The sequence below is a fragment of the Coffea eugenioides genome, chromosome 11 (genome assembly GCF_003713205.1).
Source record: "Coffea eugenioides isolate CCC68of chromosome 11, Ceug_1.0, whole genome shotgun sequence".
Lineage (NCBI taxonomy): Eukaryota > Viridiplantae > Streptophyta > Magnoliopsida > Gentianales > Rubiaceae > Coffea > Coffea eugenioides.
In genome coordinates, this window is record NC_040045.1 from 45,371,917 (window position 1) to 45,386,915 (window position 14,999).

The 14,999-nt window shown below is 36.6% G+C and overlaps 1 protein-coding gene across 2 annotated transcripts; it reads right to left on the reverse strand.

Moving 5' to 3' along the window:
- Positions 1 to 800: 800 nt before the first annotated feature.
- LOC113751117 (DNA replication licensing factor MCM2) lies at positions 801 to 8,169 on the reverse strand. 2 transcript variants are annotated; one of them, XM_027294987.1, is made up of 17 exons: positions 7,583 to 8,169; positions 6,855 to 7,033; positions 6,567 to 6,756; positions 6,195 to 6,414; positions 5,896 to 6,103; positions 5,603 to 5,737; positions 5,310 to 5,501; positions 4,475 to 4,647; positions 4,212 to 4,400; positions 4,021 to 4,137; positions 3,292 to 3,376; positions 3,050 to 3,202; positions 2,829 to 2,954; positions 2,545 to 2,727; positions 1,777 to 1,935; positions 1,504 to 1,651; positions 801 to 1,332 (listed from the first exon to the last, which is right to left on the reverse strand). In XM_027294987.1, the coding sequence occupies exons 1-16, from the start codon at positions 8,064 to 8,066 to the stop codon at positions 1,535 to 1,537; spliced, it is 2,910 nt and encodes a 969-aa protein (XP_027150788.1). In that variant the 5' UTR covers positions 8,067 to 8,169; the 3' UTR covers positions 801 to 1,332; positions 1,504 to 1,534. The 2 variants fall into 2 exon arrangements, with proteins under 2 accessions (XP_027150788.1, XP_027150787.1); XM_027294986.1 differs by lacking the exon at positions 801 to 1,332 and having other exon boundaries at positions 1,346 to 1,651.
- Between the last annotated feature and the right edge of the window lie 6,830 nt (positions 8,170 to 14,999).

Here is a 14,999-nt window from a genome sequence, read left to right on the forward strand (position 1 = left end):
TTCTTAATACTAAAATGAATAAATAATTATTAAATCGTTGAATCGGGGTCGAACCGTAAACCGGAAGGATTTCCAGTTCATTCTCTTGTCTAGATTTAAAAACATTGGTGAGTACGAAAGAGTTAGATATAGAAGAAAAAGAGGATGAATCGATGAAAGGAGAAAAAAAAAAGGACAAAATATAGGTAAAAAAATGATATTAAATTATGATACCTATTTCTTACAAATATTTGCAAAAACTCCTTATTTGAATGACACCCTCAAAAAAAAACCCATACTAGTTTTTTAGAAATGATTCCAATTACAATTTCAATTCCTTAACTTGAATCAAACACCTACTTATTGTTGGATCCATAAAATACTACTATAAGAGATAATTTTTCATGAAATACTAATATATTTATGTTATGTCAATAGTATTATCTAAAAGAAAACGATTTCTGATTAGATTAAATGCACAGTTATCTAGAATACATAATAAAGAATGGAATAATATCTAATATACTTCTGAAGCTAAAACTAAGTCCATGATGCCCATGGTATACTTTGTTTATGATAATACTTATGATTTGCTAATATACCATAATATCCTTTCTTTCATTAAAATTATTAAATTTTAAAGGAATAAGTTACTGCACATTGCTCATTCCTGACGGTGAGAAAATGAGGAAAATTTTCCGCTCGCTCTAAGGATATGAATTTCTGTTTCCTATCTATTCCAGCTACTCTACGTTTGACATTCTTTCCGAATCATTGGCATGACTTTCTCAAAAGTATAATGAAAATCTTCTGCACTGCTATTAACATTTGATCTTCAAGCATCATTACACTCACAGGTACCTCATTCCCGTACTGCGCGGGTTTTCTCCCGTAGTTCTAATCTTACCGGAAGCAAAAAGCGGAAATACCATAACATTTAAAAGCACCTTAAAAGCAGCTTTCTCCATTTTACAAAGAAAAAAATCAACTAGTAACCATAAATTGTGGACAGTAACCTCAAGGCCCATGCCTACAGGAAAAGGAGGAGATCTTGTCCGTTCTCCGGCAGGCATTAGCACAGAACTCTTGTTAGGCTTCAATGCTGACGCAGGCATGGTTCGAGTCGGGAAAGCTTACATCTCTCGTAGAGTAATACTAATAGGCCAAATGTTTTGCTTTGTTAGGTGTGGCGTCCGCCTGCTTTCGCCTTGTAATGGCAAGGTCTCAGAGTTAGATTACGAGAATTTGAGAAGGAATTTAAAATCTTTGGGTGCTACTGTTGCTACTGGATGCTATGCCACTGTGGAGAACCTGGCTTTTGTACGGCTGATGGACTGCGTAGCCAAATCACCCCTGCAAAGCCCAAATAAATAGTTTTCCTTTTTCTTTCAAATACCAAATGTTGCACGACACATGGGGAAGATTAGAATTTGCATCAATCCCATGATCGAAATCATGGTAGAAACAAAATGGGGAAAGACACTCCTTAGTAGCTACCAAAACACATATAATGTAACAAATTACCATTCAAATCTACAAGAAAACAAATAGGAACTCATCCTGCAACACGATGCCTTATCACACAGCGTCTCTCATCCAGTTCAAAGTTGGCCAGCGAAAATTCGGCGCTAGAAAAGAACGGTTTTAGATCAGCGATGCCATACTCGAGTGCCTGCAGGTACGGAATTCAATCTCAAGCATTAGAACGCTAACAATCCAAGTCGCACATGGAATATAAGTAGTATCAGGGAACCAGAGGAATTCAGCATAGCCAGATGATTTTACAAGTTCTTGTACCTTGGTTTGCAACTCTTCCACTTTTACATCTATGTGTGGAAGATTTGCAGTAGAGCCAGACGAGAGTTCCAAATCAAGTGCACCCTTTACGAGCCCGCGCAGAAGATGCAAAATAATAGCATTGAAATCCTTCTTGAAAGTCATGTACTTTTTGAAGCTCTGCATGAAATTCTTAATCCCTTAATACTAATCTCAGTAATGAGATAAACAAACTTGCTCGCAATGCTTTCTATCGTGTACTTTGATAGTGCAAATGGTAAGTTTAAGAGCACATAAAGGACTGGATCCCCTAGTCAGCCTAATTGGGTCCGTCAGTAATTACCGATTGGATTATTTCTATCAATCAGTCAAGCCAAAACATGAATGAACAAGAACCAGCACGCCTTTGCTGCTCTATGTTTCTCTTTCAGATAAAAAGTTCTCATCGTTCAACATGGGATACTGACGAAACAGATTAACTATCAAACCATTTTCATTCCTTTCTTTCGTCTTTATTATTCCACATTTGTCGACAGTGTTTGAAGGCATTTGACCTCGTTACTTGGTTACATTCTTTTAAAACTGAATATTCTTCAAAAGCTATTTTTGCAAATATTTGATGTGCCCTTTAAAAAAAAAAGAAAAAAAAGATTTCTGCAGCAAGAAATAATCAAAGGGTAAAGAGTCATATAAAGGTGGTAGGAGCAGAAATGATTGTCCAAGAATACACAAAGGGGAGGAAGGAAAGAAGGTAAAGTAAAACAAAAACATTGCTGTAGTCATTAATACCTTTTGCAAAGCCTTTTGAACTCCAAACTTTTGCGTCGATATAAATGAGTCCAATAATACACGAATAGCCATGTCCACATCTTCTTGGGTGACATGTTGTCTAAGATGCATCCTTGCATGTGCCTCAGACATCCTTATCATTGATTCTATGTGCCTTACAGCTATTGGAACCCCTTGTCCGTGCTGCAAATGCACAGATATAAAGCACCATACAACACGAAAGAGTCAAGAAAATCAGCAAGTGCAGAATTTTCTAAAGTAAACTCATGTCGAATGAGACTCACAGAAGATTCTCTGCGCAATTCAGCATAAACTTGAGTAAGCTTGTCTAAATCTGCATCATGCAACCTTGGGAATACGTTCAACTTGGCATAGGTTATGTACTTCTTTAGCAAATCTTGAGAAATTATCTGAGAAGAAACATGCTTTTTGTGTTTAAGCAAGGTACGCGTAAGTTCAAAAACGTTTACTAAAACAATGTATAAAAACAGCTCAAGGAATAGACCTCAGGGTCAGCAGGTAGGACAGATGCTTGAGCGTCATCATTTGAATTGAGTACAGATCTATCATCCAATGTAGCACCTTTTGGTTGTGATTTGAAGTGACTATCAACTACAAATTTGGCTAGCATCTCATCTGTTACTGGATCAACCACATCCTGCAAAATATCCTATCATTCCATCAAAATCAATTCATGAAATTTATAATTAGATGAGATAGAGACTCAAATGAAAAAAAACAAATAACCTTAACAACACAAAGAATGTCAAAGCGGGAAATTATGGGATCTGTCAATTCCACGTTTTGGGAAAAGGTTTTTGAGGAATCATATCTGCAAAGAAAGCAATTGGAGTTAGAACCAAACTCAGTCGAGTATGTAACAGATAAAACCCAAAACAAAAGAAAAGAAGAGGAAAAGAGCAAAAAAGAAAGAAAGAAGCAGAACATGTATACTTTGCTCAAATCCTAAGGATCTTTTAACTGCATATTCAGCTTAGCAAAAAGTTAAGAACAACTAATGGAGAAGTTATGACCCATGCTATTCCTCCTTAATATTTTCTTACTAAAAGTCTTTTCTGGCAAGAATTGGAATGGGCGACTTTCAGGAAATTACAGAAATTAAAATCTTATCATAATGGAATCTAGGGAACTTAAACCCATTGAATTTTCTTAGTCGAATTTTGGACAAGATTTCCTCCATGATGAGTGGAAACTATGTACATTTGGTCCAGCAATAATTTAGCTCTTCATGAGCATCTGTCAGTATGACAAACATAATAGAAGTAAGGGGAATGGAGCAACTGGACTTGTGTCTCAACCTGACAAACAAGTGTAGCATTTATAAATTCAACAAAACAATAGATGAATTATATTATCATATGCCATGAATTGTTGTCACCTGCTTGGATGCATATGTATAAGCCTGACTAGCCCAATGCTCATTGCTGATAAAAATATCTTATACTTCTTGCATACCTTCCACCAATAGGATTTGCAGCAGCAACAACAGAACAACGGGCCTGAAGAGATGTGACAATCCCTGCCTTTGATATACTTATGCTCTGTTGCTCCATGGCTTCATGAATACTCACCCTGAGAATAAGAATATCTCAGACAAGCAAGTATAAAAGGCCAAATAAGCACAAATACAACATGCACACGCTTACCTGTCTTGATCATTCATCTTATCGAACTCATCAATAAGACATATCCCTCTATCAGCCAGAACAAGAGCCCCACCTTCCAGTGTCCACTCTCGGGTGACTGGGTCCTTGTGGACTGCTGCTGTTAGCCCTACAGCAGAAGCTCCTTTTCCTGTAGTATAGACAGCTCTTTGAGCAGTCTTTTCAACATACCTGGTAACATTCCCATGGCAATTAAATGACTAAGCATTACCAAAAAATGCAATTCATTCAGGATGTAAACATACTTCAGGAACTGTGACTTTGCCGTGCCAGGATCACCTAACAGGAGCACATTGATGTCACCCCGTAGTCTATGTTTTCCTCCAACATTTTTCTCTTGGCCCCCAAACATTGCAAGAGCAATTGCAGTTTTTATGTCCTCGTGACCATATATGGAAGGCGCAATGGACTTGATGATCTAAAAATTCACATGTGAAATCCACAAAACTTAAGTATGGAAATATAATTAGAGTAAATCTTGTATACACTGACAGTGTATACACTATCACGGTTAGATGCACGACACATATGCAAAATTTGGACTTCAAATTCAAATTTGGATAATGTGTCATGTATCTAATGATGAAAGTAGGGGCGGAGGGAGGGGGGGCCAGGGGGGGCAACCGCCCCCCCTCCAATTGTTAAAAAAAAAATTTCTAAGTAAAAAAAAATTTATTACATTGTTTTGCCCTCCCAAATATTGATAAAAATTTTCACTTTGCCCCCCCCTCCAATTGTTATAAAAAAAATTTCTAAGTAAAAAAATTTTTATTATATTGTTTTGCCCCCCCCAAAATATTGATAAAAATTTTCACTTTGCCCCCCTCTCAAGGACCCAAACAATAATATTTGAAAGTTATTTGGACTTGGTCCAAATAACAGAGACTCGCCCCCTCTAATTGCAATTCCTAGCTCCGCCTGGGTGAAAGTGTATACACTGTCAGTGTATAGAAGATTAATCCATAAAATTAAGTATGCAAATCCACAAAACTATAAACAGTGTACTTTATACATATAACAGTGAACTTCTCCATTGGAAATATAAGTTGTTAATAGATTAGGAAGAAATAACTAACGCACTCTTTCTCCAATCCTAGGGTCTTTGGCCAACTTCTCAATTTCTTCCTTGTCCTCCTGGGTGAGTTTGTAAGCTGAGAAGAGGTCTTGCTTCTTTGTTACATAATTTGCTTCAATAACAGTTGCAAAAACAGGAAAACCATTCTTTGTATTGAGAGACAAGTCAAAGTTATTTGTGTAAATGCCTGTCACCTCCTGGAAGTTAAAACATAGACGAAGTCAACAAGAACATTATGTGGCAGCTGTAAAATAAATAAAAACTAGACATTTGAAATATTAGAAGGTTAAAAATTTACAATCTCTTCTCCTGGACGGGCACAATCAATAAGATCATTCAACAGTATAACTTCCTTGCATCTTGGTAACCGACCAGCTGGTACAATTCCCGGGCTCTCTTGAAGGGTAAGTTTCTGGTAATTCCTGTATATCGTCTACAACAACACAAGATGGTCAAGAAAGCAACATCCATTTCATCCTTTGAAAACAAAAACAATAAAAAATTTTCTGTTGTAAACGCTGACATTGGGCTTCTTTCCTTGGCATGAAGGAATAAGAAAGAAAAAGAAAAAGAGTAATGAAAGGAACTCACCTGCTCAATGTTGACAGTAAATGGTCCTTTAGATTGGCATTCTGGGCAAGAACCAACCTTAATCTCTGAATAAGAATTCTGGAAAAATGGTCCTAAGATTGCACCACATTTGTTACAGTCATACTTCACTTGTTGTAATTGAGGAAAGACTCCAGAACGACGGGTTACAACTCCTCCAATACGAATCATGGTGTTCAAATGAATCTGCCTGTCACAGCACAAGATAAGGACTAAACTCTCAACTCTACTTTGATATCCATAATGTGAAAACCAACAGAATTTACACAATCAAAATTTACCGGATGTTACGTATCTGGTCATAGACAGGCAAATTGGTGATGCGAACATAGATTTTTTGATGAATCTGCTTATAGTTTGGATGCAAGTCGAAAACAACTTTATTAGCAACTTCTTCCATGACCTCTAGGACCGAATGGGGTGCATCTGCCAGCCAGATGGCAATATTGGGGTGGATATAGATAAACTGCTTGTAATCAATCTCAAGGCTGCACTTGTTTACTGCATATAAAATTCACTGAATCAAAGAAAAAGTATACAAGTACATAGAATGTAATGTTGTCATGAATGATGAATGCATTATATAGTCATCCAGCATAAAAACAAACTTAAAGGTTATATAAATTAAACGCTGGAATGGCAAACCCTTGGACCTGATACCATCTCATTTATCTGCCGCAGATACTCAAAGTCCCCACTATCACTCTTTGGATTCACATATGTGAGCAAGAACTCTTTAAATTTCTTTGCAATGAAACGCCGCACCTCATCTCTAGTAACCCATTCTCTAAGCGTTCCTTGAACCCGGTACATTTCAAATTCACCATCCTCATTGTCATCATCCTGCGCCAGAAACCCAACAATTCATAACCTAATTTGGTAATACACCAACATATTTGATGACTAAGATCGCAATGCTTGAACTAAAAACAACAACACACCTCAAATGGATCATCATCAGTTGGATCAGTCATGGGCACATCCTCTCTGGAGTTTGCTGGCTGTGATCTATGAGGTGAGCTCTGCATTGCATCAGTGTCTTCAAAGCTTCTTGGAGCGGTGGGAGGCCTAAAATCAGCTCGAGTTCGTTTTGAGGGCCTGTAGTTGTCATCATCGGTATCTGCAAGGGAAAAAATATACTTAGATGTATCAACTGCTAAGTTGTGATGCAACCACTACTGCTCGGTAGGAAATCAAGGATAAAGGTCCTAAAATGGATTTAACCAATGAATAAAATAGTCAGCAAATGTGAGGTTGCTTTTTCGGGAAGATCAAGTTGGAATAAACAGATGCCATCCAAAGCAAACATGTGAATGTATAGACTTCAAAAGTTTCCGAAGTACACTCATTAATGTAGGACAGCAAATATGACATATCAAAGATGCACCTTAAGCTTTAAAAAGTTTGGAAAGTGGATGTAAGTATGCAAACCACGAGTTTTTGGATAGGAAAAGTGAGCGAAAAAGAAAGACGTGTACTGACAGTTGATAGAAACATTTCTGGCATTAACATACATTTCTTAATTTCTGAGTAGCAGACGCTAAAAGCCACACCAGAGAATCAAAATCAAACAGTACAACCTATTCTAGGAAGTAATCAAGTTACTGAAAAATATTGGCAATTGAAAATGAATGAAAGATAAGACACGATAGAGGAGAATGGATCCCACCCTGGTCGTGGAGAAGCTGGGGTAGCTTTCGCTGCTGAGATGAGGCTCGGAAGCGAGTGTCCCTGGCATCAAGTTGGATCTCGGCAGCCCTTCTGTCGGCCATGATCTGATCCAAATCCCTTTCGTCCTCCATGGAATCGTCAAGTCCCAGGGACTCGTATTGGTCCTGCTCATTCATTCTCCGATAATCATCCAGGTAGTTATCGTTGAAGAGGTCCTCTCCTTCCTCCTCCTCCTCCGCTTCATTTTCTTCCTCGTCTCTGATGATTTCCGGGTCCACGGATGCCTCGTCGTCGTCCTCCTCTTCAGAGTAATTCTGGCTCGTGTTCGGAGGCAGCTGATCTGTGTTAAATCCTGCTGACGTAGGCGATTCTGGGGTTGATGGTGTGGGATTAATGTTCCCCTGATCTGACCGCGAAGATGACTCGTCGCTACGCCCCGGCATTCCCCCACTTCCGCCGCCTGATTCGCCTTCTCTCGACATTATTTTTGGAGTCCCCCTTCCCTCCCGCTGTCTTTCTCTCTCTGGCAACCAATTAGTCGATTGGCTTAGTCTGCTACGGCACACCTCGCACTACCCCTCTTAGGAATGTCTGCTACAGTGGAGGAGGGATAGGGTAATGCTGTTCTTTTGGCGGGAGAATTTGGCGCCAACATCTGCCCCCTACGCCAGACACGTGGCTAGGCTGACACAGAGGGGGCGGGGGGAAATTGTAGTTTTAGCCTCCAATATTTGGCTCTTGTGCGCTTTTAGTTCTCAATGTTTAGCATTTATGCAGTTTTAGTCTCTAAAGTTTTAATAAAACAAAATCTGGTCCCCAGGTACTTTTAGGACAATTGACATATTTTCTATTTTCTTAAATATTGGCAGAATCATTCAAGTGTACTCACATGTTTGTTGAATTATACTTCTTAAAAATGAAGCAAAATAGTAAGTAATTTTGAACAATAAAAATAACTTGCATAATAACACATTAGTTACTGATTAACCCATAATAAAAAAAAGAAATATGTTAATCTATATGAGAAAAAATTAAGTATTGCAATTGTTTGCTTGGGACAATATGGATGGAAAATGAATTCAAGTTCTGAATCAATGAATTGAGTGCTCCAACTAGTTTTAGTTTTTTAGTTAAAAAATTTTCCTTCTTTTTTCTAGTTAATTAGTTAGCATGTGAGTTATTAGTTCTTAATTTTATTGTTTAAAGTTAACTATTATTTTGCTTCTTTATGGAGAAGCTTAATTTAACGGACATATGACTAAAGGTGATTAAATTCTATGAATTATTGGGAAAAAATATTCAAATGTCCTATTTTAAATTATATACATTAGCAATCAGATGTGCTAAATATTAATGACCAAATTTACTTTTGTCAAAATTTTAAAGACTAAAATCTCACAGAGACTAAACATTAGGAATTAAAACTATATTTTTCCTATTCAATACATTTTTTGCTGTTGTTTGGTCATTGATATGGAGTAACCTAAAATTGCATGGAATAACCTATGGTTTGCTCTAGGGCTGGAGCTGAACCAAGTAGCTCGGCTCGAGCTCGCGAGCTACTTAGTCAGCAGCTCGAGCTCGAGCTTGGTCAGCTGAACCAAGTAGCTCGGCTCGAGCTCGCAGCTACTTAGTCAGCAACTCGAGCTCGAGCTCGGTTGACCAAGCTCGAGCTCGAGCTAGAGCTATCGAGTCGAGCTCGATCTTGGAAATATGATACTTGAGAGCTCGACGAGCTCTATCGAGCTTTTTATAATATATATTTTTATTTATATTATTGTGAAATGTCAATAATATCCTTTATTTAAAATTATATATAAAATATTAATTTTTATTACTTGAGCTTGATTAGGCTTGATTGAGCTTGATTGAGTTTGATTTGAATTAATTACATTTAATTAAACTCGAGCTCGAGTTCCATAAATTGATGTCGAGCTCGAGCTCGAATTTTAAAAGCTTGACGAGTTCGAGCTCGAACTTGAGCTTAGTTATTTTGCCTCGAGTCGAGTTCGAGTAGTGCACTACTCGAGCTCGACTCGACTCGACAGCACCCCTAGTTTGCTCTATTGTGTGGGGCAAACCTAAGACGGGAAATGTTCTCTCTCTCAAACTGTTGGCCTGTTTGGCAAACAAATTTTTTGCTAAGTTTGTCTTTTACAAGGTTTTAAAAAGCTTTAACTACAATAATTTCAAAAAGCTCCTCAAAATTTTTAAATAATACATTTCAAAATGTCCAAAAAAATTGCACACTTCAAAAAAATTTTCTACAACTTCTACAGTTACAACAAAGTTTTAAATAAATATCCAAAAAACTAATTTGTCAAACAGGACCTATATTAAATACAAACATAGTGTTACAAAATTAAACCATAGAATTATGTCCACCAATTGAAGACCCTGAGGACTTGTTATACAATGATAACAAGTCGCACCTCAATCAAACACAGAAACTCGAGAATTTTAAAAGCACGATTAATGTTAGTAAGCTCGATAGAAAGAAATGAAAAACAAACCTCCATAAGAGAAGAAAAATTTTAAAAGCAATAAAGTGAGTACCATACATGTGTGGTTAGGTTTGGATAATAGAATTTAAAGAATAAAAAATCATACACCAAGCTAGTTGCTTGAAATGAATTTAGATAATTGATCATTATGAATTCTCAATTTCAATATTCTATTTTTCGGCTTAGACTAATTCAAAATTTTTCAATTTTTCAATTTTTTTGGTTCTCAATGCCCTTATTCATGTGTCAATCTATTTTTTCTTGTTAACGATTTGATTTTTTTTCGCATACATTGTTTTTCTTTTTAATCCTTGTAGTTATTTTTATGTTTAGATTGGATTTTTTTTTTGTGTTTTGTTTCAAAAAAAAAAAAAAAATTCACCCTCACCCTCACTCTCTTCTTTCAAACAAACACATTAGCCAACCACTGCCTTTCTTTTTCGCCCTACAGTCAGTACTCTTTCCCTGCCAACACATGAAATCTCCCCTTTTCTCCCGCTGCAACCCTTTGCAGCCTGGGTCATCCCTTCCCTCAATTTTCCTCTTCGTCACCCCAAACCTTGACACCCTTACTTTTGCACCATCTTTCCCTAATCCATAACTTGAGATATTTCCAATTGCCCCACGTCAAAGTTTGGAGTGGAAAGGAACAGTAATGACCTTAAATCCATTGGGCTACTAATAACCTCAATTAACCATTTTGAACTCCTGAATTTTACTCAAAGGTTGCTGTGCCACACCTTGAGATTGGGATGTTATAGTTGGTATCAAAACGAATTTTACTTGGTCTCCACATAAGATTAGTTTAGATCAGTGATGTTATAATTTCGACTACGCAAGTAAACACATGAGCTATAATCCACCGATGTAATTGTTTTGACTATGCAAGGGGATATAGAAATTAAGTGCTACATTAACCTAAAGGTGCAAGGAAATGTAAGAGTTAAGTGCTACATTAACCTAACTGTGCAAGGGAATCCAGGAGCTAAGGTCCCCGCAACTAAGCAGATAATAGAAATTATGACCAGCTTTGCACATTTGTGAGAACACAAATGCCTTTTAAGGGAGGTGAATGTGTGATACCCTCAATTGTCTTACATCGGAAGGTTAGAGTAGAAAAGAATGGTATGTGATCTTAGATCCATTGCGCTGTCAGTCGGTTGAGTTCATCCCCTCTTTTATACTACCCAGACCCTCTATTTTCTTGATTTTGACTTGGTGTTAATAATTTTTACTAACTTTTGAACTTCTAATTCTATCCTTGCAACAATTTGTCATGATGTTGTTGTTTTTGGCTTAGTGTTAATTTTTTTTATTGACCTTTAAGCTTCTACTTTTTTCCTCACAACAAATTTGGCTTAATGTCACTTTTTTTTTATTGAATTTAAACTTTAAATTCTATCCTTACAACTAAAGATAAAATGGTATCCCCTTATAAAAAATCCAACACTTATATTTAACCACAAAAAGAAAAACATGCATACTCATTTACGAATAAACTATCATTTTCTTGCACCTTCAAAGGCTTATGGGTTGTCAATCCCATTAAAGTATTTGAAATTTTATTTAATAATGTAAAAGATAAATTTGCATAATGATCCTCTGAGTTTTGAGTAACACCAACTATGATCTAGGGATAGGTTCCGTTTGGATTGATTTATTTTTCAAAAACTAGTTTTTCAAATATAATGTTATAGTAATATACAAATAAAAACACCTCATCTATACATATATAAAAAAAAACTAACAAGTATATATATATATATATATATATAATAAACTCTGTAACATTTTTCAACTATCACCACTATCCCTACCAACCATTGCCACCCCAACTTCCTCCTTCCCTCTCCTTCCCCGCCACCCTTTGCCCATCCTCTCCCCTCCAGTATCGCCTCGACCAAATTATGGATAAGAATGTGGGTGATAGTGTTAATTTTTAAAGAGTATCCTAAAATTTTTAAAATTTTAAAAGGTACCCCAAAATATATTCTAAATACCCCTCCCTAAATACCACAAAAAATATCTACAATAAAAAATTTTTATATACGCTATTACAGTAAAATATTTTTAAAATACTCCAAAAAAAATGGTCTTTAATATATGAGTGGCAGTATAATTGGCATTTTTATTGATGCTATTATTAAAAGTGGGTTATAAATTGTATAAATTTATATAGAAATTATGTGGATATTATTGATTCATTAGGAGATCATGAGATAAAATGTGAAACTACAACTAATAACTTCCATCACTGTTTTTGTTTTGTCAATCGTTATTATGAAAATTATTAAGAAGGACTTGATTATTTGTTCTTCTATATTTTCCTCTCACCCCCTTATCTTATGAATTTACAATTCTAGTGATGGAATTAGCAATTTTGCTATAAAAAATTGGGTTCGTTAAGTAATTTCGTGTATGGCTATATATGGTCCAAATGACACAATACACAATTTAATTGTTAATAACTATCACACAACAACTCGTATTATACTTGCCTAATACATGCTTTTAAATATAGTTTATAAATAATTCAAATATATATGGGTAGATAGGAGGGTGGCATTAACATATGACTGCATTTGATAAAATTGAAGTCTAAGAATTGAAAATTGAAATCTGAATTTATTAAATTAGTGAATTGTTAAGTACTAAATTTGATATATTTGAATGTATATCACGTTAAATGATAAAATGAATAGTTTATCACTTATTTATTGGAATAAAATTTGTTTAAAAAATCAATACTACCTAATGAATTCGGATGTTTTAATTTTAGTTATCAAATGCGCTTGAATATATTAAAATTTGAATATATTAAATTTAAGTGGTGAATTTGAGTAGGGTTGTTCACGAATCGAGCCACTCGCGACAAGTTTGACTCAAGCTCGATCAATATCGAGCTCGAGCTAATTAAGTCGAGCTCGAACTCAAAAACATTAAACTCGTTGGCTCGCGAGCGAATCGCAAGCTCGAATATATATATATATTTATTTTTTATTTTTTATTTTAATAGTAAAATTACATATATCCCTAATATTTTATTATTTGTTAAAAAATTTATTATTTTATTCATTTTTAAAAAAATTTATTATTATTTTATTATTTTTAAAGTTCGAACTTGACATTTTGAACTCGTCGAACTCGAGCTCGAGTTCGAGTTTCATGAAATTAACTGGAGACTCGGTTCGATTAAACCAAAATTTGACTCGACTCGACTTGTTTGTATCCCTAAATTGGAGTAACACGTGGAAGACGAAGCAATTTTCCCCGCGCGACCTCCGAGGCATAACATTAGGGATTACACATTTGAGAATAAAAATAAGAAAAATCATCAATTTAGTCCCTAAACTTTTTTTTTCATCGATTTAGTCCCTATGCATTATTTATAGTCAATTTAATCCATAAACTGATATTTAGGTTCTAATCAAGAAGCTTAGCGGCGGTGCCACCACATAATTTCCATCAGCTTCCCAATTGAGCAGTTCAGAAGGGGTATTTTAGGGACTTCTATTCTGAGTCTTAACCAAAATTAAAAAAAAGAACATTCCTGCTGAGAGACATTGCTGAGCTGCTGTTCCAATTCCTGCAACTTATCTTTCCTCTCCATAAACTCCTTGTCCTCCTATACCAAAGGTGGCTTCGTTGCACCCCAATCATTAGTAACGCTTTGCTTCAACTCCTTGAAAAGCCTCAGCAAATCCTTCCCACCTTTTGCAGGCTGGACCACCTCATTCACATCCACCACTCCCGTAACAGCCTCCGTGCCAAACAACTGCTTCGGCAACTTCACCGCTCCATCTAACATCCTTGACGCAACATCCGTAGGTTTCACTAGCGGCAGCTTTCCTTGTGACTCCAGAAACAACCTTAACTCTTCACTTCTCCGAATGGCTGGATGCTTGGCCAACCTCCTCAAATACCTTTCCAATGCCGCTCTCCTCTGCTCCACAAATTCCTGCGTCTGCATCACCTGACTCTCCACCATGCTCTTATCCGGCCTAATCAGAATAATAAACCCTTGGTAAGCCTCTGATAACCGGTCCGAGAGCGTAACCACATCTCGGAACCGGCCTTAACCAACTTATTCTCCGGTGGAACAACTATGGCTCTGCCAATGGAGTCACTATCATGACACCGACCGTGACCATCCGAAATTAGAACCATCGGAGAAATAGCTATGGCTATAGCAGTGACGATGTCAATTTGAAATCGGATAGTGGGGTTTACGGAGGATATAATCTTGGATGCCAAAATTGTCGAAAATTGCACGTCATGTTGCAGTTTCACGGTGGAGGGTTCGTGAGTGGGAGCAATGCTTCAGTGGTGAATGATTTGTCTTGCAGGCGGATTGCCAAGGCGTGTGATGTCATTGTGTTGGCTGTTGGTTACAGGTTAGCCCCTGAGAATTGGTATCCCGCTGCATTCGAGGATGGGTTGAAGGTGCTGCATTGGTTGGCTAAGTAGGCCACTACCCCTCTTCTGAGAGAGCTGAGCAAGAAATTTTCGTCCAAGAAATTTGTTTGTTTTCATTTTGGGTTTTGGGTGGCTATTTCTCATAAGACTTTTGTTTCGGTTAATTTTGGTTAAGGCTCAGAATGGAAGTCCCTAAAATATCCCTTCTGGGTTGCTCGATTAGGAAGTTGATGGAAATTATGTAGTGGCGCCGCCGCTAAGCTCCTTGATTGAAACCGAAATATAAGTTTAGGAATTAAATTGACTATAAATAATGTATAAGGACTAAATCGATGGGAAAAAAATTTTAGGGACTAAATTGGAGATTTTTCCTAAAAATAATATAACAAAAGAAAAGGAGAAAAAGAAAAGGAAAGGATAAACAGAAATAGAACAGGGGAGCAAAGAGGCCTTGATGATCATTTGTTTTGTCGGGTATTGCAACCGAAGTGTGGG